We start from the raw sequence: 24,473 nt of genomic DNA, 5'->3' as shown, positions 1-24,473 counted from the left end.
CTTTATGGAAGGGAAACTTGGAAAAAGCCGTGGTTGACATGGCTAGTGGAAGGAGTGCCACATAAATTGTGAGTTTTGTTCTTGACATTTTATTTGTCATGTACATAATATTATTTTGCAACTAATTATTTTTATGTATTTTTTGCATAGGGTGACAAAGCAATGGAAATTTACCAGACAAAAGTAACACCAAAAAATCAATTTTTTAAGTTGCAACATGCTTGGAACGTCCTCAAGTATTGTCCGAGGTGGGGAACTAATACAGACCAATAATGTGGAAGATTATTTCAACGTGAAGCTGCACAGACAAATGTCAGAGATGAACGTGTCAATGAAGGTGTCGATGAAATGATACCATCTCCTTTTGCAAGGCCTCTGGGAAAGGATTAGCAAAAGGAAGCATAGAGAAAAGGTAAGTCCCAAGATTCGGGACACTTTGCTACCGGAATTGCAAAATTGAATGAAACCCATAGCGCTCGCCAAAAAGAATCGGCCCGAATGCGTTTGCAAATGAAGGAAATCTCGGATAGCGGCCCGAATGCGTTTGCAAATGAAGGAAATCTCGGATAGGGAGCAAGATAGGTTTGAAATTAATTTCATGATGGAGAACCTCAGCAAATACACTCCGGAGAGGAAGAAATTCTTATGTGGTAAATGATAGGATTAAAAGCACACCACAAAGTAGCACAAAAATGTCCTATTGATTTTCCTTATTAACAATAAGATTTGTCAATTGTAGCATATGAAAATAAGGGTCTTTCCTGCAGAAGATTGTTTTATCTAACTACTTAAAATGTCACAAAAATTGGGTTGTTGTCTCTACTAACCAGCCACCAAAAAATAATTATTAGACCAACTTACACTTATCTAAAGTCTACGAAATTTTATATGCAGATACTAGACACACAGAGCTACACTCATACAAAATTTTGGGATTTTTGGAGTTGATTTGCTATTTAAATTAAATCGAACAAAAACAGAACAGAAACAAATTTTAAGTAGTTCACAAATTAAGAAAAACGGGTTAGGGGAATTGCTATCCACCACCAAATAATCATGCAAACATGTTATGTTTCATTCAAATTCTTTCTATTTCCGGATGAAGATGCTCAAGTTGGCTCAATGTTAGAACTCAACATATTACTCTTTCTTATGTGGTATGTTAAGAGAATGGTGTTTTCAACTTAACTTAGTCCCTAGCATGCAATCTAGAATGGCGTGTTCATAGATTTAACAAGTAGAAATCATTAAGAACAAAACGAGTTTGAGTCATCACAATGCATCGTAAGTATTGGCGTTGTCTTACTTATCCTAGAAATTGGTTCACATGTTAATCGCAATTAACAAGTACTACTCTAGAGCATATGTAGGTCCTTATTCGACAAGGGCAGGCACATACATATTCATAGCATTAGAATCCTAGATATGCTTACGAAGTATGCATCCGTAGAAAACACATAAAGAATTCATCAATGAGACAAGTAGTGAACCAATTTTCATCCATTCATAAAAGTAATTCAAATGAAATGTCATAACAAACTTGCAATCATATTCAGGGCTTCAAACAGCCCCTAACTACTAAAAATTTGGTTACACAATCCTTAAGTTAAAACAAAAGATAGACATGAGTTTGAGAAAATAGAACTGAAAGAAATCGACTAAGGCTCTCCCCCCATTTCCTTCCTTCCCCAACGCTGCTTTTAAATCAATTCTTGCTGCATCATTTTCTTCTCCTTAACTCACCCACTAATAGCCATTTAGTGATGACAATAAGTGAGAGGAAATGGTAAAACAATTGTAACTCATTCGGTAGCCTTTATGCCAATAACTCCCTCTTAATCCTCATCTTTAATTCCATTTCCTTTGATATTTGAATAGGTGACAGCTGGTTTGTTCTTGATTGCATCAATTTTGGCTGCTAAATTTATTGGATTTATTGCTTTCAATGCTTTCTTGTCAGTTATAAACTGCTCATCCTCTTGGGAACCTTTCAGTGTTAAAACGGCCATAACTTTTTCTAGAAAAATGATATTAACAATCCGCGAAATGCTCCAGAAAATAGACATCTGTAGCTTTCCAAGCTTATAAGGCTCATTCTCTAATTCATTCTGAGATGTCCGCAACTTGCTTCCAAAGTCAGCTGACGTGCACAGGCAGTTTTGACGAATTTGTTACTTAAAATTCCACTTGTGCTATTTTTCTTTTCTTTACTTGACAAATTCTACAAAACACAAAAACAAAGTAAATAGCTCAAAAATATAAGGAACTAACTAAGAAAAGACAAGTGAATTTGATGTAAAATATATATAGATATGAGCTTATCAGTAAAGCAAAAGGAAATTATGCGAAAGTCTGCCTCAAGGAGTGTTTCAAGATGATGAATCTTCTGAACCCTATCTCACAAGTCTTGTACGAAGCCCATCACCAAGTGAAGATGGTGGATATGATTATCAAGTTTATGTAGTGTATGAATTATGTGCTTTATTAATTAAGTTTATTAATTGTTGGTTGTATTAAGTTTATGTAGTTTAATAATTATGTGGTTTATGAATTATCGGTTGTATTAAGTTTATGAGGTTTATGTACTTTGTTAAATTTATATCTTATTAATTATTATTTCTATTAATTATTATACTTATTATTCCACACTTTGATGTAGAATAGATGCCTTCAATAATTCAACCTCCATTCAATAATTTATCCAACGTACTAGACAAAATACTTTGCACAAGAAGACACTTAAATTTATTACTAGAAAATAACAACATAGTACGCTTAAAATTATTACATAAATGCTTAACCAACATCATCAACGTTCACCTTCTCGGCGCCATACATGCTCAACCAAATCCTTGCGGAGTGTGTCATGACATTGGGGAGCTTGAATTATATTTAAACATCTCATATACTCAGTTAAGGTGACCCTATCCTGTTGGGTCTCATATGTGGTTGGAGCGAGATATTCAACATCTCTTGCAATAGCTCTCGCATGTGTTGGTTGGTCATCATCCACATCTTCGTTTGAATCTTCTTCAATTTCAATGTACTCATCTTCCATAATCATGTTGTGCAAAATTATGCACATCATCATGATTGAATGGAGGTTTTCGGTTTGCCAAAATCGCGTAGCCCCCTCTAACAATGGGTCATCGAGCTTGTAGGATTCTGAACGCTATCTCGACATCCTTCCTGTAAGACTCTTACCTCTGCGAAAATAATTTCTTCTTTGCACTATCGGGATGATAACAACTTTTGACAAAGGTAGACCAACTAGGATAAATACCATCAATTAGGTAGTAACCTAGCTCATACCTATTACCATTTACCTTGTACCGAAATTCTGGTGTCTATCCATTGACAACATTATCGAACAGAGGAGAAGACCAAAGAACGTTGATATCGTTGTTTGATCCAGGAGCGCCGAAGAAAGCATGGCAAATCCATGTGTCGAAAGACGCCACAACCTCGAGCACAGTGGTTAGTTTGTTATGACGGCCCTTGAATTGGCCAGCCCAACTAGTAGGATAATTATTCCACTCCCAATGCATACAATCGAGACTTCCTATCATTCCAGGAAAGCCTCTTTTGTCTACCTTGCGTAGAAGCTTCTTCAAGTCTTCACGATTTGGCTTGCGGAGGTATGTGGCTCCATATATGCTTTCAATTGCCTTACAGAAGTGTTTCAGGTTCTCAATAGCAGTACTTTCTGCAAGTCAGTAATACTCTTCAGTTGAGTTTGCAGAGCACCCATTAACTAGTATACGAAAAGTAGATGTGAGCTTCTGATGAGGTGATAGACCTTGTCGGCCTGCAGCATCTAGCCTCCTTGTAAAGTAGTAGTTATGATTGACAACTGCGTTCAAGATGCTTTCAAAAAGCTATTTCCTCATCCGAAACTGCCTCCGAAAATCATGAGCAGGAAATCTTGGACACTTGATGAAATTATCTTTCATCATTCGGTCATGACACTTTTCTCTATCACGTTGTATATATGAACGCCCCGTGACAGAACCACGATGGCTAAATTCGCCATGGTGCTTAGATTGCATAAACGAGTTTACAAGTTCAGCTTCGGCGTTGAACAATTCTTCATCCTTAATCTCAATCCTTGCTTGGCTTTGTGTCATCATTGTCATGCTACACCTTTTTCTATCACCCATGGATAAGATATTGAGGATTTTTAGGAAACAAAAACTCTTTGAAAGTTGAAAGATTGGTGAATATAGAGGATGATTGAAGGTTGAAAGGTTGTGTGATTAACTAATATTGGACATATGTTTATATAGAGGATGATTGATGAAAGTTGAACGGTTGGTGAAAGTTGAAAGTTTGGTGTTGAATGGTTGGTGAATTGAAAATTTGGTGTTGAATGGTTAGTGAATTAAAAGTTAGCCCAAGGTTGAAAGATTGGTGGAAAGTTAAAGGCTTGCTTTGTAGAGAATTTAGTGATTTTTCAATATTTATTGGAATTTAAATATTTTTAGATTAAAATGTTCATAAATTAATTTACGATAGTCTACATATTTATTTTTTTTTCAAATTTAATTTAAGAAAAAAAATTGCCTAAGTTCATTCTTTAATGATTCCGGGCTAAAATTTTAGTCCAAAATGGTTGGAGTTGAAAAGTTGTTTCTGGCTAAAAGCTAAATTTTTCGGGGTAAAAAATTTGGCTTTTAGTCCAACCATTGGAGTTGGTTTAAGGGTTGGAGGAGAAAAACAGTTTATGGGCTATGTCTTAAAATTTTTAAGTTTTATCCCCAAGGGTTGGAGATGGTCTTAGCCCACTCTCTCACCCCTTAGACCTACTCCAACCCTTGGAGTAAAACTCAAATTTAGGTTCTAAACTTACCCTAATTTGCTCCAACCCTTGGGGCAAATATGAGTTAAAGGTTAAAACTCATGTCTGGGCCAAATTTAGCTCATGATTCCCCCTAAGTTAGTGAGGTTGGTCCACCATATATGTATATATTTTTTTTAGTTTTACATTTATAAATTAATTGAATCCAACGGTTAAGATCTAATTTGATGAAATCCAACGGTAAAAAAAATATCTGATGGTCCAAATTTAAATTCAACGGTTAAAGTAATTAAATTTTTTTTATGTGTTTCATATTCTTTTATTTCATGAGTTTCATGGTGTTGGTTAGTCATTTTTTCAATATTTGTCGGAATATAAATATTTTTAGGCTAAAATGTTCATAAAATTAAATTAGGATAATCTACATATTTTTTTTTAAAAAGTTACTTTAAGAAAAAAAATTAGCCTAAATTGATTCTTTAATGATTTGGGCTAAAATTTTAACCTACAAAGGTTGGAGCAAAAAAGTAGTTTTTGGGTTAAAACCAAAGGGCTTGTTTGATATCCTATTTGAATTTTTTTATCATTTCTCAAAACATTTCTTAAGAACTTTTCTTGAAAACTCAAAAATTTGTTTGGTATGCGATTTAAAAATTTTAAATCTTACAATTTAAACTGGACAAAGAGATCCCAAAAGAGAGGGTCGAGGGAGAAGGAGGAGAGAGGAGGAAAGAAGGTAAGACATGATTGGAGGAAAGAGCAAGAAAAGAGAAGATCATAGGAGATAGAGAGGAAGATGAGTGAGAGACATAATCGAGAGAATGAAGATAATGGATTAGAGGAGAGACGAAAAAGGTCAAAAAAAAAAAAAAAAAAAGAGAAGGGGGAGATAGAAAGAAGAAAAGAGAGAGATAGATTTGGAGTGAGAGTGGGAGGAGGGAGAGAAAATAAAGGAGTGAGTGTAAGTTTAAAAACTCTAAAAATTCACTTTTTGTTTTTTTTAGAGAATAGACTATATTCTTAAGTTTAGTTTTTGAAAATAGGCCTACCAAACAAGTTTTTAAGCCTAAAACTTGAAATTTTTTTTTGAGTTAAAAAAGTTGGATTCAAGTAGTACCAAACATGCCCTAAATTTTTTGGGCTAAAAATTTTAGGTTTTAGCTTAAGGGTTGGAGATGGTCTTAGTGTAGATCATATAGTTTATTTTAGAATAAAAAAAGAAAAAGACAATTATCTCATACATTGAGTCCAAACTTGTGTTTAAAATTTTTTTCATTACGATCAACATTTTCATAAAAATATCCAAAAAAATCATAGAAAGATATGGAAATGAGGGGTGAAATCTAAACTTCACATCCTGTCAGAGAAACTTTAAGTTTAGGTTAAAATGACAGATATTGCCGATAATTCTGACATATCTGTTAAATATCAGAGAAACACTTATATTTCGTTCAAACCAATGTTTGACAATCTCTAAAGTTTCATTTTAAATTTTCATTATTTCCATCTAAAGAAGCCGATATTATTATCAATGTTTAATATATCCTCGACATTTCCCAACGATCTTCCCATATTCTAATATAACATTTAATCTAACAAATTTATTGTTTGATAAAAAAAATTAAAAAAGAAAGAAAGAAAGAATAACCTTTTGCAATGACCTCCCTAGCTGCACATATGCTTTTACTTATTTGTCGGTTGGGCTTCCAAAAATTTTGCATACAGATTTTCAGATATTTTAAACGCTCCAAGACCAAGACAGGGAACGAAAACGATGTCCTCCGGATTTTTTTCACCTAATTCATCAAATTATGAGGTTAGATTCTTGAAATTTGATTAAACGGTTAATATTATATAAATTTTGTAAATTTGTAACTTTTGAATCAAATTTTAAAGATCTAAATCTCTTGATTGAATGAATTAGGTGGAAGATGGGAAGATGATGTTTGCGCCTTTAATCGCGTCGAGCCCGCCACGTAGACCATAGAGAGGCGCCAATCGACATCGCTTTGATAAAGCGTACACCGCCAAAGACCCACACTCAACCAACAGTCCACCCTCAGAATCGTATGCTTTCCCGCCACGTAAGATCGCAGAACCCTTCCGCACACACGGCTACATTGCACTGGTCAGACCACAATAACAATCTGTTCCGCGCAACAGAGAATCGATGATCCGGGCCGCATTTTCCAGTGGTATAAGTACGTAGCGTCGTCTGGAAGCCAACACTTTGCGATTTCTTCCGATTTCAGTCGGTCGAAAGGTGATAACAATTTGGGAGGAAGATTGGGCCGGCGAAGAGAAGATGTTGGAGGATCAGGTGGCGAACCTCCTGCAGAGGTACTTGGGGGACTACGTGAGGGGGCTCAACAAGGAGGCCCTCAAGATCAGTGTCTGGCGAGGTTCGTTCCTTCCTTCCTTGGACATGCTTCCTTTTGCTCCTGCTTCCTCTTCTACTTGGTTTTCCTGATTCTTCACTTTCCTTTGCAAATTGCAAGGGGTTTTACCTTTGTGCTTTGATTGTTTTTATTTTCTGAATTTTTGAGTTTTCTGTGGATTGAATTGGGAATTGTTTGGAGTGATGCGTTTGGAGTGGTGTCGATTAATGCTGGGTTTTAGGGGAGGTTGGTTGCCAATGGAAGGTTTGGAGGGAGGGGTTTGTAGTACAGTGACACTCTACTAGCTACTTGGGGTCGGTTGCCAACTTGCCATTGCCAATAGGGAAAAAAGAGAAATGGGTTTGCAAGTTTCAATGACATTGTACCAACTTTGCCCATTTCGTCGTTGAAGAAAATGGTTTAGCCGTTTGGGGTACAATGATGATCATTTCTGTGTTTGTCAGAAGCACTATGTCCGTCTATTCATTTTACTAAATTTAAATGGCTACATGGTTTTCAGTTTGGTTACCATTGTAGTGAAAATGAAAGGGACCTGAGAGATGTAGAATTCGGATACAGGGCGGGGCAGGATAAGTCATCGGTGAAATGTTACTGCGGACACGCATGCAACCCATTTCAAAGAAATCTCAGTCATGGCAACAGCTTTCAACCTATATAGAGTCATGACAACAACATATTAAGGCACATTTCAATTTTTTCTTTTTTGGCAGAAATATCAGTACTAATGATAAGAAAATTAAATATCTACTAGACGGAGAGTCTAGTCTTGGGCATGTGTAATGCGCATCAATAGTTCCACTGTTCAGAGACCATGGTTTTCTTGTTACACCGTCTGCGTGGAAAGCTGTACTGTCTTAGAGTCTTGTTCTTGTCGTCTGTTCTATTTAGCTGTAGTTTGCTTTGAGAATGGCTTCTATCTTGGAGAGCTGTAATCCGATATAATCTAGCTTTGAAAGCTATATTGTTATGACTAATTTTGGTTTTTTAAGCTAGGTGTAGTGTGTTGAATTAATGTTCTCTTCTATTAAGCTACTGTACATTTTCTCTTATGTATTGCACTTTCATCTTTTCATTTCAAAAAGAGAAAAAAAAAACACACTTATTACGATAGAGCTTGAGAACCTTATTACGTATTTCTTGCCAAATGTGAAATAGGTGATGTGGAGCTAAAAAATATGCAGCTGAAGCCTGAGGCACTCAATGCACTAAAATTACCAGTGAAGGTTAAGGCAGGATTTCTTGGATCAGTGAAACTTAAGGTGCGAGACTAGCATCAATATTTATGATTTTGTTGATTTTTTTTTGTTTATTTGAATGTTGATCAGCTCTGTATTGGACAATACGTGAGAAATTTAACTTCATTCTAATAATGGTCTGTATTATGTTTGGAAGTCTCATATAATTTGCCTTGGATCTATCTCATAATAAAATTGAACTCATGTATTTATCATTTACTGGCTTTACAAGATAAAATTACTGATATGTGGAAACTTTATCATTGCCTTGGTCACATAATAAAAATGATCCTGTTTATATTAACTTCGGTGGTTACACAAGGCATACAACAACAACAACAACCAAGCCTTATCCCATTAAGTGGGGTCGGCTATATGAATCTTAGAACGCCAATGCGCTTAGGTTTTTCGCCATGTCTTCCGTTAGCTCCAAGTACTCCATATCTTTTCTTAAAGTCTCTTTCCCAGTCTTCCTAGGTCTTCCTCTATCCCTTTTGCCCTGAGCCTCCGTCTCATAGTTGCATCTTCTAACCAGAGCATTTGTAGGTCTTCGGTTCATGTGTCCAAACCACCTTAACCAATTCTCTCAACTTATCTTCATTTGCGGCACTCTTACTTTACCTTGGATACCTTGTTCTTAATCCTATTCTTTCTCATGTGCCCACACATCCAACGAAGCATTCTCATCTCCGCTACTCATTTTTTGTACGAGATGATTTTTGACCGCCCAACATTCCACGCCATTAATGCTGGCCTTATTGCCATCCTATAAAATTTTCCCTTAAGTGGCATAAGACGTTTGCACAACACACCCAGTGCACTCTTCCACTTCATCCATCCAGCTTGTATTTTGTGGTTGAGATCATCTAATTCTCCTTTCTTTTGCAAGATAGATCCAAGATAGCGAAAGCGTCACACTTTGGTACTTAATGATCTTCAATCTGCATGCCTATCTCATTTGGACCCATTTCCACTCAACTTGCTCTCCATATACTTTGTCTTTGACCTACTTAGGTCAAGACCTTTAGATTCCAAGACTTCCCGCCAAAGGTAAAGCTTCACATTTACTCCCTCCTGCGTTTCATCTATCAGCACTATATCATTTGCAAAAAGCATACACCAAGGGGTATCATCTTGAATGTGTCCCATTGACTTGTCTATTACCAATGCAAAAAGGTAAGGACTTAAAGTTGAGCAGTGGTGTAACCCTGCACAAGACACAATTCTTTATATTCTGAAATGGGGTTACTCTTTATGCGAAAGCTTTTGCAGTAATTCAGGGAGGAAAGAGTGCCAAGTATTGTGGGGATGAGGGATTTTAGTTTTTTTTTTTTTTTTGACTAATTTGGGTTGGATAAGCCTTTTCAGATGGTTAAGTATTGGTCCTTGCTATGGTCTTCAATGATGAAAGAGTTCAAGGATAGCCCCTTTCTGCTATTCTTCTAGAATGGAAAGATGCAGGATGCCATATAGGTTGTGAATGAGGCCATTTTGGAAGTGGAAACAGTTGTATATCTGTTCCACGTTGTGTGTTTTGTCTTGTTTACTGAAGTGGGTCAGTGGTCCACCATGATGTATTTTTGTTGAGTAAAAGGTAATTTGATGCCATTCATTACCTTTCAAGGAACAATTTGGAAATGTAAGTAGAGATGTCAAGATGCATGATGCATTATGGAATTAAAAACATTGTTCTCATAATTGTTTCCTAGTTAAATGAGGTACAGGAAGAGTGTTTCTTTGGAGTTGTAAGGGTGCCGAATGACTTGAATTGTAATAGTTATTATTAGTGGGTGCGGGAAGGTCATTGACTAGCAATTTGAAGTCTTTCGGTTTGGAAGATGTGATGTCAGTGGAATTCAATAATTTTGCTATATGTATTTGGTGGAAATATATGTGTGTGTGTGTGTATTTTTCTCCCTGCAATTTTTCTTCCATTCATCGTAGGCTTGAATTGCTTTTTCTTTTTCCTGTTAAATTGGCTTTACTTGCAAAAATTTGTATTACTTTTAACTATCTTTTTTGCAAACCCTCCACTGTAATAATTTATAGATAGTACTATAGATAGCTGGCATATATCTATGTCATTCATAACTTTTTAAATTTGTGTTTTCTTTGCTGAAAATGCTGAAGGGATTTGTGCATAATTACAAAGGTGACACCAGATGTTAAGTTTATGTAGATGCTGTATTATGACTTTGGGATGAACATATTGTTGGATGATTGCAATTTCACCTCCTATTTACTTCCTTATTATGAGCTTTTTTAATTTTCGAATTTACTGCCGGTATTTTGTTGTGTGGAATATTGTTCACTTCTTATGATATCTGTAATTAACTGCCTTTCTCCAATGAGGTTATTTTATTTTCTTGAACCAAGGTTCCATGGAGCAAGCTTGGCCAGGATCCCGTTTTAGTTTCTTTGGACCGCATTTTTCTGTTAGCTGAACCTGAAACTCAAGTTGAAGGATCCAGTAAGGATGCTGTACAGGAAGCTAAGAAAAACCGAATTCGGGTGAGACATAGTAATCAGTTTGTGGAATGATAGTATTCTTTGCCAATAGCTGAGTGACCATTTTTTATTGTTTCCCTTCTAAATAGGAAATGGAAATGAAGCTGTTAGAGAGGACACAGCAACTAAAGTCAGAAATGGTAGGATTGAGCATAATCCAAGTGCCATGACATGTGAAGTTTGTCATTATGAAAATCTGATATTATTAGGTTTGCATGTGTACCCACTACCTAGTATGTCTAATGTACACTGTACGGTGCACATATCCAACTTTACCTTTATCTTATTTGACCTTGCTCCTACACGTTGGTTTGAAATGCAATATTTGCTTTATTATGATTATGCTCAATATTGAACTTTATCTTCCATGTATTTCTTTTGCTAGAATTCCTATGTTCTTTATGTTTTATGATATTCTACCTATATATAATTTGTTTTTCTTTGAAGAATACGTCATGGTTAGGATCCCTGATCAGCACAATAATTGGAAATTTGAAACTCTCAATTTCAAATATTCACATCAGATATGAGGATATTGAAAGGTAAAAGAAACAAAAAAACCTCTTTGAATGTTGTGCTATTTTTTAAATCCTATGTCTTGAGCTTATGCCTTTGTCTTCTATGGTATAGCAACCCGGGCCATCCGTTTGCAGCAGGCATAACCTTGGAAAGCCTTTCCGCTATGACAGTTGATAGCAAAGGAAATGAAACATTTGTCACTGGGGGTGCTCTAGACCGTACACAGAAGGTTCTTTTTTATCATGTCATGAAATTATAATTGCTAGTTGCCACACAATATTCAGTTTCTCTTCCACGTTTAAAATGTTATAAGTACATATGCTTTTATAAGAAAAAAAAACTTTCACAAATGGAAAATGAGAGATTGCATTACATAGGAAAGGGTTTCCAGTCCCACTGACGTCCAGCTCTTCACTAAAAATTCTATAGACAATAATAAAACAAAGAAAATACAATATAAAAAGAACATAGACAGAACAAACAACAAAATAACAGAAACAGAATAGTCCCAACTCCGAAGCTATTGTAGCCCGTAATGATGCCGAAGTCGAACCCTCCCACAAATTACCTGCTCAGCATTTAATATTCTCGTATACCTCTCCATCCAAACTTCCAAAAATGTTATGCAACGTCACTGTATTTTCACGTATCGTTCAATTTTTTCATATTGATTTCTTATATTCCTGGGATCCTTTCATTGACTGATTAAAACTGTACTTTAGAAAAAAAGAAAAGAAAAAAAGAAAGCATTTCTTATACTAGTGAATCACTTGGCTTCATCAATATGTTGGTCCCTACCATGTTTGTTTATGTTATGATCTGGCATTGTTTGCAGTCTGTTCAACTCGATCGGCTTGCACTTTATTTGGATTCTGATATTGCTCCATGGCATGTTAACAAACCATGGGAGGATTTGCTTCCATCAGAGTGGGTCCAGGTATATATTCAATGAATGCTTTTTAACACTAATATATATTAAATAGATCAGACGTACCTGCATGTACCCGTGCATACGCATTTATATATTAATTTTGGCATTTCAGGTTTTTAGATTTGGTACTCAATATGGTAAACCAGCGGATAGATTACCCAAAAGGCACACTTACATACTGGAACCTGTGTCTGGAAATGCCAAGTACTCAAAACTACCGCCAAATGAATTTGCTGATAGTGGCCAGCCTTTGCACAAAGCAGCAGTTAATTTGGATGATGTGACTCTCTGTTTGCCAAAGGTTAATTTCCATCTTACTTCTATCCTTTCAGATTTGATACTGGGAGGTAATTTGATTCGCTTAAAAGCTATTGAGTATTATTTGTTTGCAGGATGGATACAGGGATGCACTAAAGTTAGCAGATAATATTGCTGCATTTAATCAGCGATTGAAGTATGCTCATTATCGTCCACATGTCTCTGTAAAATCTGACCCTAGATCTTGGTGGAAGTATGCTTATAGAGTTGTTGCTGACCAAATGAAGAAGGCAAGGTATCAGCTCCTGTTATTTTTATTTTTTTTAAATTAAATTTTTAATTTTTTTAATTATCCACCCTTATGAATTGTTGGTGAGTAATTTGTGTTTCTGATGGATTTCTTGGCCATATTGTTTTTGTATTTTCATATCTCTTTAATATATTTTAACTCCTATGAAGAGAATATTTAAAATTCTCCTTTGCTTGATACGTTTACATATGTGATCCCAAAATGTTGAAATACTTATTTGAAAGAGTAAAGAAAAGGGCTTCTTATCTAACCAGCTAATTTAGAAAAAAAAATCTCATTGTGCTTTCCAAACTTTCTATACTTAGAATAAAAACACTTGTGAGGAGTGCACAATGAGGTTTTTGGAGTGCCAATAACTTACCCATTTTTTTTCAATGCATTCTAATTTGTGCAATTTTTATTCACAGAATGAAACTGACAGCGAACTTCATTCATATGCTCTGAAACAAAAGTTGGAATATATATTTTTATTTGCTTAAAGTAATATCTTTGTGGCAGTGGGAGATTGTCATGGGACCATGTTCTGAAGTATGCAAGCTTGCGTAAAAGATATATCTCTCTATATGCTTCACTTCTTAGATCTGATCCTCATCGGTTAGTAGTTGATGACAACCAAGATATCGAGGAGCTAGATCGTGGGCTTGATGTTGAACTGATAGTCCAGTGGAGGTATCCTTTTCTTGTAAATGTATTAACCGATGGCAATAATGCTAGACAAGACACGTCTTTGTACCATATTTTAATCCCACATGATGTGGCGAGTGATGTGTACGTGCCATGTCAATTAGTGATATGATCTTGTTGGATATTGATTATATATTTGTCAAGTGGTATTAAATTGCGGTATGCTTAACATTACTCTTGTGATAGGTGGCGTTAAGTTTATTTGCTTAGATATAACATTGTACGTTACTTGAAATGGTTTTATGTCAGATGGATTTTGATAGTATTGTTGTATCAATCATGCAGGATGTTGGCTCACAAGTTTGTAGAGCAGTCATTACAGTCGGATCTTGACTCGAGGAAACAGAAAGCAAAGAAACCTTGGTGGGGATGGTAATAATTTTACCTTCAAATATGAAACTAGGTTGTTCGACACCCTATTTATTTGCATATACTGAGGCTTGATATTTGTTTTTCTTTGCCTTCATTCTATCTACTGTTCCAGGGGGAGTCGGTCTAAGATAGGTGGGAGTGAGCCAATTAGTTTCAGTGAGGAAGACTGGAAGCAGTTAAGTAGCATCATTGGCTATAAGGAAGGTGATGATAGTCTCTCGGTTATAAGTAATGACAAGGTAGATGCTCTTCAGACATCCTTGAGCATTTGCATGAAACATAATGCTACTAAGCTTATTGATGAGTCCCTGGAGTGTCTTGCTGAGTTATCATGTGAAGGCTTGGATTGCTTTATAAAGCTTTATCCAGAGGCAAAAGTTTTTGACATGAAATTAGGATCATACAAGTTATCCACGCCGAGTGGTCTCCTTGCAGAGGTAGGCCTTTATCCTGATGTGTTCTTTGTCATTTTTCAATCCACATTTGTGGCTTAATTCCCTACGTGATTAGTAAAACAACATATCATCTACTTACTTCCCTGCAGAGTGCGAATGCCTATGATTCTTTAGTTGGCACGTTCTGTTATAGGCCTTTCAACAAAAATGTGGACTGGAGCTTGGTTGCTAAAGCTTCTCCTTGTTATGTGACAGTATGTTTCTGCTATGCCTAAATTATTTCTTTTTCCAAGTTGTGATTGTTTACTGATTTTATCTCATTGGCAGTATCTAAAGGATGCAATCGATCAAATTATCAAATTCTTTCGTAGCAGTACAGCTGTCAGTCAGACAATAGCATTGGAAACTGCAGCTGCAGTGCAGGTTCTATCTAGCTTGTGTTCATTCTTTGAAATATGCTTAAATGGTTCTTTAAACTGGCATCTTCCCGTTTTATTGTTTTTGCAATAAAATAGTATCTTTCCCATCATTAGTATCCTTGCTTTCTGCTGTTGAACATGTAAAAATGTTTCAGTCATTGTGTGTGTATGTGTGTTTCTTTTATTGGAAGATTGTTGTTTGAACTTCTAAAACTATTAAATTTAAATTATTAGATTGGCATGTAATTCATAGGGGCAAATACTGGGAGACTTTTAGCGCAAATGAGTAGAAGAAATTAGGAAAAAATATTAAATATTGAAGGGAAACATGCATGCATTGGACAAAGTACTTTAGGGTGTTTTTTATGCCAAGTCACTTCTGACTTCTCGATGGCTTTGTCATAATGCAAGATAAAGAAAATGTCAAAAATATTGTGAGGATGCTAAATAAAGTACAGAACTTGCATGTTTTTTTTTTCTGAACAGGCTTTAGATGGAATGTTCTAGCAAGAATTCAGTGGTGATTATATTGTTTACCATGGCTTCATTTGGCCTATGGCTGCTTGTTATTCTGTTCTCCCAAGCATGGTGGTCAAGAATTAATGGTATTAAAACTGTCTTGTTCATTATGTACCAGATGACAATCAATGGAGTCAAGCGCACAGCTCAGCAACAAGTGAATAGAGCATTGAAGGACCATTCCAGGTTTTTTGTTTAGGTTCTTTGTTTCTCTTTATGGAGTAACTTGAGGCCTTCCTGTTAAATTGTATTGTTCATGTTACAGTGAGGGATAATCGCCCATAACACGCTAATGCTGCATTGTAAAAGGGCTTGGAAGTGCTGATTATTTACATAGATATACAGTATAGTAGGGGGCCTTCTTAGGTGGACATATTTATATGTATATGTGTATAGGGTTAGGATCATGGGACTCACATTTTATTTCGTGAAGCCCACTTCATAATGTATTTTCAACGATCCGAATCATCTATCTATTAAGTCTTCTTTCAAAGATCACTTCCTATCAAAAATCACCAAAATCTGAAATGATATGACCGTTGGATTGAATGATAGTCATTTTAGTGTTTCTTTGCAAAACCGTAATCGTCCATTTTCTTCACTACAAATGAATGTCTTAATGGTTTTGAATTTGTCTAATTTTTTCCAAGGGTTATCTATGAAGAATGAATTAAAATATAGACGGTTCGGATCCTTGAAAAAAGTATGGGAGTGGGTCCTACAAAATGTGTGTCAAAAACTGGTGTCCTCCCGATCCTAACCCATGTGTGTCAGAAAATGGGTGTCCCCCGATCCTAACCCATGTGTGTATATTTATAATTATATATATAATGTACACATACAAATATTTCTTTTGCATTTTCATGTCACATGGGATAGATTTTAGATTGCTGTGGGGTTGCCCTCATAGTTGCTATAGTGGAATATGATTTGGGCATCGGAGCACAACAAAAAGCAATTCCTCTTTGGTAGTGTGTGCTATTGACCTACACGGAGTGGACTGTACGCTTGGAACTGAACATAGTTTCTTCTTTTATTTTTATGCAAAGGTGGAGTAAGTGGGATTACTATGGAATAGAATTAGATTTGTACACTCGCATTTGGCTTCTGGTTAATGTATTTTAGGATTTTCTTTTAGAGAACCTCATGCGTTTCAGGGATTTTTGAGTTTCTTATTTGATGATTATTTTGGACTTCACATCTATTCGTGATTTCTGATTATTTTCTTAATAAAAGTTCTTGATGCTTTAACTACTTTATGTCTCTGTTTATTAATGTATGTTTTGTACTCTTTATCATTTATTATCTTCTGTTAGGTTTTTGTTGGACTTGGATATTGCAGCCCCAAAGATTACAATTCCTACTGATTTTTGTCCCGACAACACGCATCCAACAAAGCTCATGCTTGACTTGGGAAATTTGGTCATTGTTACCAAGGTTAACAACAAAATTGATTCTCAGTTGTCTAATTACGAGTTTGTTTCTTCTAAAAATTTACATCAAGTTTAAAAATGCATACAGGATAGCTATGAAGATGGATCACAGGAGGTGCTAGATTTGTATCTGCAGTTTAATTTAGTTTTAAGCGACGTATCTGCTTTTCTGGTTGATGGTGACTACTGTTGGAGTCAATCTCCTTCAAAGATGTCTTCTGGTTCTTCCAACTCAAATGGTGTTAGTTTGTTGCCTTTTATTGATAAATGTGGGGTCAACGTAAAGCTTGAACAGGTATACGCTGGGACCTTTTTAGCTTAAAACTAAAGCATGTTTTTCTGGTGAATGTGAAAAGATTGTTTCTGATGTTTTATATTTATTTTATCACTTTATCCAGATAAGATTAGAGAGCCCATCCTACCCATCAACAAGAGTCGCTGTAAGGCTGCCATCATTACGGTTTCACTTCTCTCCAGCTCGGTATCATCGATTGATGCAAATCGTTAAGATGTTTGAGGAAGAGGAGGATAGTGAGGACTCAGGTCTTCTTTGCCCTTGGAATGAGGCTGACTTCGAGGGGTGGTTGTCTCTACTTGCGCGGAAGGTTTCTCTCTCCCGTGCTGTCTTTCTATCAATCAATCTATCCCTTCTTTTTTCCCATTCATCCCTGAAACAAACAAACATTTTCAAAAAGAGTTTCATGTCGTTTATATAGTGCTATGTTTGAGCATCTACACCATTCGTTAAAAAAGCATGTACTCATTTATTTATTTTAATGTGAAGGGTCTTGGAAATAGGGAAGCAGTGTGGCAGCGGCGCTACCTATGCTTAGTTGGGCCTTTTCTTTATGTACTTGACAGCCCTACCTCTAAATCGTACAAACTGTGTACCAGGTTCTGATGCCAACTTTTACTTAATATTATCTTAGAGAAAAACAAAAATGGACATATTTACCTAGATAGATGCTGTTAATCTTTTTCCTTTTATTAGGTGTATTTTTTAATGCACTTTAGTCTTCCAAATTATTTAGACTTGTTGCTGGCCTTTGTCCTGTTGTTTTACCAATAGCTCTATTTGTTTGTCGACATATAAATTCACTGCTATTTAGATTATACTAGTAAATTCTGAAATAGTTTTCAATATTTCATAACTATACATCATATTCGTATGCAATGCCTTATTTAATGTAACACTTTATATTAAGTGAAATTTTGTTTGTGAGACTTTGTTTTTACTGTAATTTATACTTGGATTTATATGCTTATTGCAGCTTAAGTGGAAAACACATATATCAGGTTCCTCCAGAGTCTGTTGGTGGTGCTGATCTTGTTTTGGCTATCTGTGATGCTGCACGAGCAAATATCAAAGTTGTAGCTCCATCTTTATAGTTTAAGAAAATTATTCCGAATGCCCCTATAAATTTTTTTGTTGTTTATACTTATGTGATGTTTTTTATATAGGTGGTGGAGGATGCAAATGCACTAATATTGCAATGTGACTCCAACGATTCAAAGAAAACTTGGCAGAGCCGGTTGCAGGGGGCTGTCTATCGTTCATCGGTAATGCTTGTGTAGTTTCTGATTGAAATTAGTATTTTATTATTCACCGCAATCCAAACGTATAACCTGCCAATATAAGGTCCGTTCTGCTAAAATCACACCTCTTGTGGGCTCACAGCCCAGTGTCCTTTAGGTTGTTCGGATTGTCGTTCACAACGACCTGGGTCCGGTAATCATAGATAGGTGTTTTGACTTTCGTCACAGTGCTTTCGTCCTCCCCTACTTATCTTGTTTGATATGTGTTCCTACTTTCCTGATACCAACCAAATCACTCGTAAACAGATTACTGGTACTGATGTAATTATTGAGGTTGTTTCTGTCTTTGAATATAGCATTTCTTATCATTACTTTCCTGCTAGGTAATCTCTCTTGTAAGTGTTAATGTTACGTTAATGAAACTTGTTTGGTATTTCAAGGGAGTACTCCCACAAAATTGACAGATTCCTTAATGTTACTAAGTATATAAAATTGATATATGTGTGCAAGTGGTGGATTGCCCTCGTGGATGGGGCCTTCCTCTTCAACCTACTGTGTCTTTGGTTCAAACCCTCCCTTTCTCCCCTTAGTCTCTAGCTTAGGGTAAATATCACTTATAATAAAAAAATGATATGTGCAGTTTACCCTTTTTACTTTTTTTTTTTTTTTTTTTAAAACATGCAAGTCGTCTTAGGGACATGCATATTTTGTGTTAAGACAAGGCCATTAATGTGAATTAAATTGACAATTGTCCAGTCTAGAGAATCTGTCTGGTTGGATTACGAACCTTGAACCTTGTTATTCAAGAAGAAACTAATTTTTATTGCAAGGGCACAATAAAATACAAGAGCGGACAAGAAGTCCGCAAAAAACACAAACAAAAACAGGGTAAAAACCAACATCACCCTGACACTAAGAAACTCAAAAACACCAGAACCTTGAACTTTTGAAGCTGGTGAGAGGCTAGAAGATCCTCTCTTTCAACCATTTTGGGTAAATTCGGAAGGTGAAGGTCCCATGCAAAGTGCATGTGTCAACATTAGTACTGACGTGTCGGGAGGCTAATACGTGTGATGTGGTTGAAATGCTTCCCAATGCATGCTTCTCACCCAGTTGGTGTGTCCTGTGCAAGGAGGGGGACAGTGGGGATGATGTGTTTTTACATTGCCCAATGACATTAAGGCTGCTGTTGAGGCTAGGGAGGCAAGCAATGTTCTTTCAAGATCAGTGGATACTGGATGTATGTGGGTTATTGGATGCAACAAACTAGAGGATTTCCGAAGAGAAACAGTAAGAGAGGATAAACCATGCAAGAGAGTTCAGTCCTGGTCCTCTATATGGGTTTCGGTTTGGTTCTAGGAACTATCCTCCTCTATTATTTATTTGTATTGGAACCAAGGATGCAGCTGTAACCTGTTAGTTGATTTTTACAGCTGGGATTGATAAATATGTATTTTTGGAGTTTCTATGTGTTTTGCTTTTCTAAAAGAATTTTACAGTCTCTAATTCCTTTAAACAAAAATATACTGCACTGTTTCGGGGTTACAATGTGCTTTGAAGTAACATGGAAGAGTAGGAGGATTGGATGACTTGGGGATCTAGAGTGTCATTATCATGGTCCATAATTAGATGAAATTTTTTTTGCTGAAGTCTTGTTATGTGCTTTTCTTTTCAAACTTTGTTAATCACTTATGGGAGATAACTATGAAATTATCATAATGGTTATTTATTTATCAGAATATAAAACATTTATTTATTTATCAGAATAATAAACATTTGTTAATCCCCTTCTGCTCTCTGACTGAGAAGTGCTAAGGAAACAGTTAATATTGAAATCAGTTACTTAAGATCTCTGATTGAAAATCTTTCCTCGGTAAAAATTTGGTATGAAAATCCTATGCATGTTACCCTTAGAATTATATAGAAGCAGCAAGACTGTTAAGACAAGTTGCCCTTTGATGAGTTGACTGTCAATTTTTGAACCTCACTTTCTTTCTTTCTTCCAAAGAAAATTTTACGTAGCCTCTTGCAGACAATTCATTTCCCTTATGATGGTATGATACTGTCCAAAGTATTTTGGAGTGTACTGTACAACTAAAAGTATCTTTCTGAAAATTTGTGAATTTCCTGGCTTTGATATTGCAGCACTTTCAACTGTAAGGAAAAGCATAAGCAATGTCTTAAAGTAATCTTACATGCAGGGTTCTGCTCCTGTGACTAGTCTAACTGAAACTTCGTCGGAGTCTGAGGATTCAGTAACGGAGCTTAATTCCAATGAGGATCCGGTTGATTTATCAAAAATGGAGAGAGCCTTTATTACTGGTGTTCTTGATGAACTGAAGGTCTGCTTCAGTTACAGTAGTCAGGTAAGCCTAAACTATATACTTTGACAAAAGTTTCCTTGTAAGGGACAGATCTAACTAAGAGCTACTTTTTCTCTAGCATGACCAGAATTTTATGAAAGTGCTCCTAACTGAAGAAAGGCGTTTATTTGAATTTCGAGCAATAGGTGGCCAGGTGTGTAAACCAATTGAAGTAGACAAATTGTTTTTTTTATTTACTGTTTTTCAATCGGTTTTTCCAACTCCAGAGAGTTGAACTTTTGGATACAGGTTGAGCTATCGGTTAGAGCAAGTGACATGTTCATTGGAACTGTTTTGAAATCTTTGGAGATTGAAGATTTAGTTTCTGGTCACAGGATGTCTCAGCCTCGCTATCTGGCAAGATCATTTACCCACAGTGCAGAAACAAATTTAACCTCTGGTGCCACCGGTAATAAAAGTTTTGATGGCAGTGTTGTAATCCCGAATGGAGATGAATTCTACGAGGCACCAGAAAATTTGGTTGACTCTGAAACTTTATTGTTGAAATCCCCTCGTTTTACCCGTATTGCTGGTTTGCTCCCTGGTCTTCAAGCAACAAAGGACATTGAACTCAAAGATCCGTTGGATAGTTTTGTGAAAGCTCAAATAGTTATCTATGACCAGAACTCTCCTCTGTACCATAACATAGACATGCTGGTGAGTGTTATTCTGCACTAAATTTGGACATTGATCCCTTACATTGTGGTTTGAATAATTATTCTTTAAATGGATGTTTTTTAGGTCTCGGTCACCCTGGCTACCCTATCTTTTTTCTGTCGCCGACCAACAATTCTTGCCATCATGGAATTCGTTAATGCTATTAAGATGAAGGATGAAAGATGTGAATCTTTCAGTGACAGTTCTTCAGCACCTATTGTGAAACAGGACATCTCCAGAGATGATGCAGTTGATGGTCCACGATCAGTTACCATCAATGAGCCATCTATTAAAGGATTGCTGGGAAAGGGGAAGTCCAGGGTCGTTTTTAATTTAACATTGAACATGGCCCGTGCTCAAATTATATTAATGAATGAAGATGAAAGCAAGTTTGCTGTTTTGTCTCAAGATAATTTGGTTACCGATATTAAGGTTTTTTCAAGTTCATCCCATCTTTGAAAGAATTTCCATTTTTATAAAATTTACCTAATTCGTGCCTACCAAACTTCCTTGTATTTCAGGTCTTTCCATCCTCTTTTAGTATTAAGGCAGCCCTTGGAAATCTTAGAATAAGTGATGAGAGTCTTCCTAGCAGCCATATGTATTTCTGGGCATGTGACATGAGAAATCCAGGAGGCAGTTCATTTGTTGAGGTATTCCTTTCTCTCTATCCCTCTGGAGGGTTCTAAGTTTAAGAGTTATTTCTTAGTAATGGTGTGCTTCGTTGGATGGTTATTGAATAGGTCAATGGACCAAATAAGATTTATCTCTCAGTTTCTTGTATTCGTTGTTTTCATTTCAAAATTTAAGAAGTGTTCCTCAATGAAGTTTGAATTGGAAGGAATTGTTGGTCGAAGGGAGAGCGCAAGTTAAGACCAAAATATGAAGAGCTTGTTTCAAGGAAATTTTGTGGAGGGAAATGATATATTGGCTTGGGAAAAATTGGGCGATGTGAATACCAGAAAGTTGATAAGATGGTAAATTGTGAGGAGGAAAATGAATATAATCAAATTGTTGGAATTGAGTGATTGGACATACAATGATGACAAGGGGAGGATGGGAGAAGAAATATATATTTTTAATACCTGATTTTATGAAGGTTGATGGCAAAATGGGAATGTTGATGGTGGAAAGATCAGATTGTTAACAGTATTCTGACATCTTGTTCCACGCTGCTGTCATGTAGTGTCATAGCAATTTGTATCTTAGAGAGATTAGTTTTGTTTTTTTTCGTTTTTTTTACTTTGATAAAGAAAAGTTGAATAGCAATATAGTTAACATGAAGTAAATGTATAAAGAGATCATAGGGTTCTACACTATTTTGACAGTTATATACTTGTATTCTGCTGGATGTTCTTTTCTTCTCCCGTTTTGTTATTCTCCTATTTCAATTGTTTTTATTGGCTATCATGGATATTTTTACAAATACTTGTCGTTATGATGCAGTTGGTTTTTACTTCATTCAGTGTTGATGATGAAGACTACGAAGGTTATGAGTATAGCCTTTTTGGGCAGCTTTCAGAAGTACGCATTGTTTATTTAAATCGGTTTATCCAGGAGGTAATATACATTTAACTTCTCTTGTGTTCATTACACACTCTAGTTTGTTTCCACTTCTCTCATGTCTGTAAAATCATTTGTAGGTGGCTAGTTACTTCATGGGTCTGGTTCCCAAGAATCCCAACAATCCGAAAGGTGTTGTCAAGCTAAAGGATCAAGTCACAAATTCTGAGAAATTGTTTACAACTAGTGATTTTGAGGGATCGCCTGCACTGAAGTTGGATGTATCTCTTAGGAAGCCTATCATTTTGATGCCTCGGAAAACAGACAGTCCTGAGTATGCTTACTTTGGAATTTAGACTCTTGTGCATCTTAGTTTTACAATTGAATTTAGGCTCTGTAGGTGCGCCAATATAGTTCATATCTTTATTTGATATTTCTGATGTACGTTCTTTAATTATCTGAATTTTTCTATTTCAGCTACTTGAAGCTTGACATTGTTCATATTACTGTCCGGAACACCTTTAAATGGTTTGGTGGAAGTAGAAGTGAAATTAATGCTGTTCATATGGAAGTGTTAACAGTTCAGGTGATTGAGCACATTTGATGTTTTTCTTCTACCGCACAAAATCTGTCCTCAATTTTTTTTTATTGATTATGAGTGGCAGTGGCTGGAAAAGGATATGGAGGTTCCAGTTGAAATGGGTTTTTAAACTCTTTTAGAGCTTGGCATTGTAGTTGTTTTATTTTTATTTACACTCTGCATGTTGATTAATCTTCATCGATGGGGGATGTAGGTTGAGGACATCAATCTAAATGTTGGCACAAAAGCGGATTTAGGTGAAAGTATAATTCAAGACGTGAAGGGAGTTTCCGTTGTGATTCAAAGGTCACTTCGAGATTTGTTGCATCAAGTACCAAGTATTGAGGCTGCAATCAAGGTAATGCATCACTTATTCATTGACCAGTGTGTGAATCTAAGTTTTTTTCTATTCCTTGCGACCTTGTACTTTATTTGGTAAAATTGCAGGTTTAAGTATAGGGTAGTGTTCATGAAAATGCATTTAAGAGAAGTCACATTTTAAAGGTTTATAATTTGTGCTTTTCAGATGGAGAAATTGAAAGCAGCTTTGTCAAACAGGGAATATCAGATTATCACTGATTGTGCGCAGTCTAATATTTCTGAAACTCCACATGTTATACCTCCACTGAACCACGAGTCTACGATATCATCAGTTGATGTTGAAGAAGACATCACTCCTCAAGAGCCTGTTGTACTTGAATCTCGAAATGCAAATGAGGGAGCTTGGGTTATGATGAAAGTCTCTCTTGTTATTGGTTTGGTTGAATTATGCTTGCATACTGGAGTAGCAAGAGATGCACCTCTAGCCACTGTACAGGTAGTTTCTTAATTTGGTGGATTTTTCAACTGTCAGTAATTTAATACAACATTGACATTGATATTCAATCTCTTGAAAATTGGATATATTATATTCATTTTAACAGATTGAGTTTTCCCCTGCAAGTCACCTTAATATCATTGATTGATCAATACATCCATCTTTATTGAAAGATGAATACTTGGATCGATATAGATGTCTTTTATGTTAAAATTTTCTGGTCCAGTGTACAGTAAT

At 36.0% G+C, this 24,473-nt stretch overlaps 2 protein-coding genes across 2 annotated transcripts in view; one reads left to right on the top strand and one right to left on the bottom strand.

The window, feature by feature from the left end:
- Positions 1-3,347: 3,347 nt before the first annotated feature.
- Positions 3,348-4,127, bottom strand: LOC137709938 (uncharacterized). Its single transcript, XM_088695216.1, has 2 exons — positions 3,983-4,127; positions 3,348-3,706 (listed from the first exon to the last, which is right to left on the bottom strand). Exons 1-2 carry the CDS (start codon positions 4,125-4,127, stop codon positions 3,348-3,350), a joined length of 504 nt encoding a protein of 167 aa, XP_088551342.1.
- Positions 4,128-6,995: 2,868 nt separating this feature from the next.
- The window catches only part of LOC137710397 (uncharacterized), a 38,591-nt gene continuing 21,113 nt past the window's right edge, over positions 6,996-24,473 (top strand). The window contains exons 1-31 of the mRNA XM_068449400.2: positions 6,996-7,200; positions 8,353-8,456; positions 10,809-10,943; positions 11,030-11,080; positions 11,388-11,482; positions 11,571-11,688; positions 12,295-12,396; positions 12,503-12,691; positions 12,783-12,943; positions 13,457-13,627; positions 13,928-14,014; positions 14,127-14,451; positions 14,559-14,663; positions 14,737-14,832; positions 15,466-15,533; positions 16,664-16,784; positions 16,869-17,075; positions 17,179-17,385; positions 17,565-17,674; positions 18,052-18,148; positions 18,242-18,340; positions 20,518-20,682; positions 20,759-20,833; positions 20,929-21,336; positions 21,421-21,768; positions 21,858-21,989; positions 22,783-22,896; positions 22,980-23,173; positions 23,317-23,425; positions 23,634-23,777; positions 23,946-24,236. Of these exons, the coding sequence (XP_068305501.2) occupies positions 7,104-7,200; positions 8,353-8,456; positions 10,809-10,943; positions 11,030-11,080; positions 11,388-11,482; positions 11,571-11,688; positions 12,295-12,396; positions 12,503-12,691; positions 12,783-12,943; positions 13,457-13,627; positions 13,928-14,014; positions 14,127-14,451; positions 14,559-14,663; positions 14,737-14,832; positions 15,466-15,533; positions 16,664-16,784; positions 16,869-17,075; positions 17,179-17,385; positions 17,565-17,674; positions 18,052-18,148; positions 18,242-18,340; positions 20,518-20,682; positions 20,759-20,833; positions 20,929-21,336; positions 21,421-21,768; positions 21,858-21,989; positions 22,783-22,896; positions 22,980-23,173; positions 23,317-23,425; positions 23,634-23,777; positions 23,946-24,236 (4,725 nt within the window). The 5' untranslated portion in view covers positions 6,996-7,103. The remainder of the gene's footprint in view (positions 7,201-8,352; positions 8,457-10,808; positions 10,944-11,029; positions 11,081-11,387; positions 11,483-11,570; positions 11,689-12,294; positions 12,397-12,502; positions 12,692-12,782; positions 12,944-13,456; positions 13,628-13,927; positions 14,015-14,126; positions 14,452-14,558; positions 14,664-14,736; positions 14,833-15,465; positions 15,534-16,663; positions 16,785-16,868; positions 17,076-17,178; positions 17,386-17,564; positions 17,675-18,051; positions 18,149-18,241; positions 18,341-20,517; positions 20,683-20,758; positions 20,834-20,928; positions 21,337-21,420; positions 21,769-21,857; positions 21,990-22,782; positions 22,897-22,979; positions 23,174-23,316; positions 23,426-23,633; positions 23,778-23,945; positions 24,237-24,473) is intronic.

This window comes from Pyrus communis, chromosome 6 (assembly GCF_041283825.1).
Source record: "Pyrus communis isolate YQ-2024b chromosome 6, ASM4128382v1, whole genome shotgun sequence".
In the NCBI taxonomy this organism is placed as follows: Eukaryota; Viridiplantae; Streptophyta; class Magnoliopsida; order Rosales; family Rosaceae; genus Pyrus; species Pyrus communis.
This window is presented reverse-complemented; position numbering and strand designations above follow the sequence as displayed.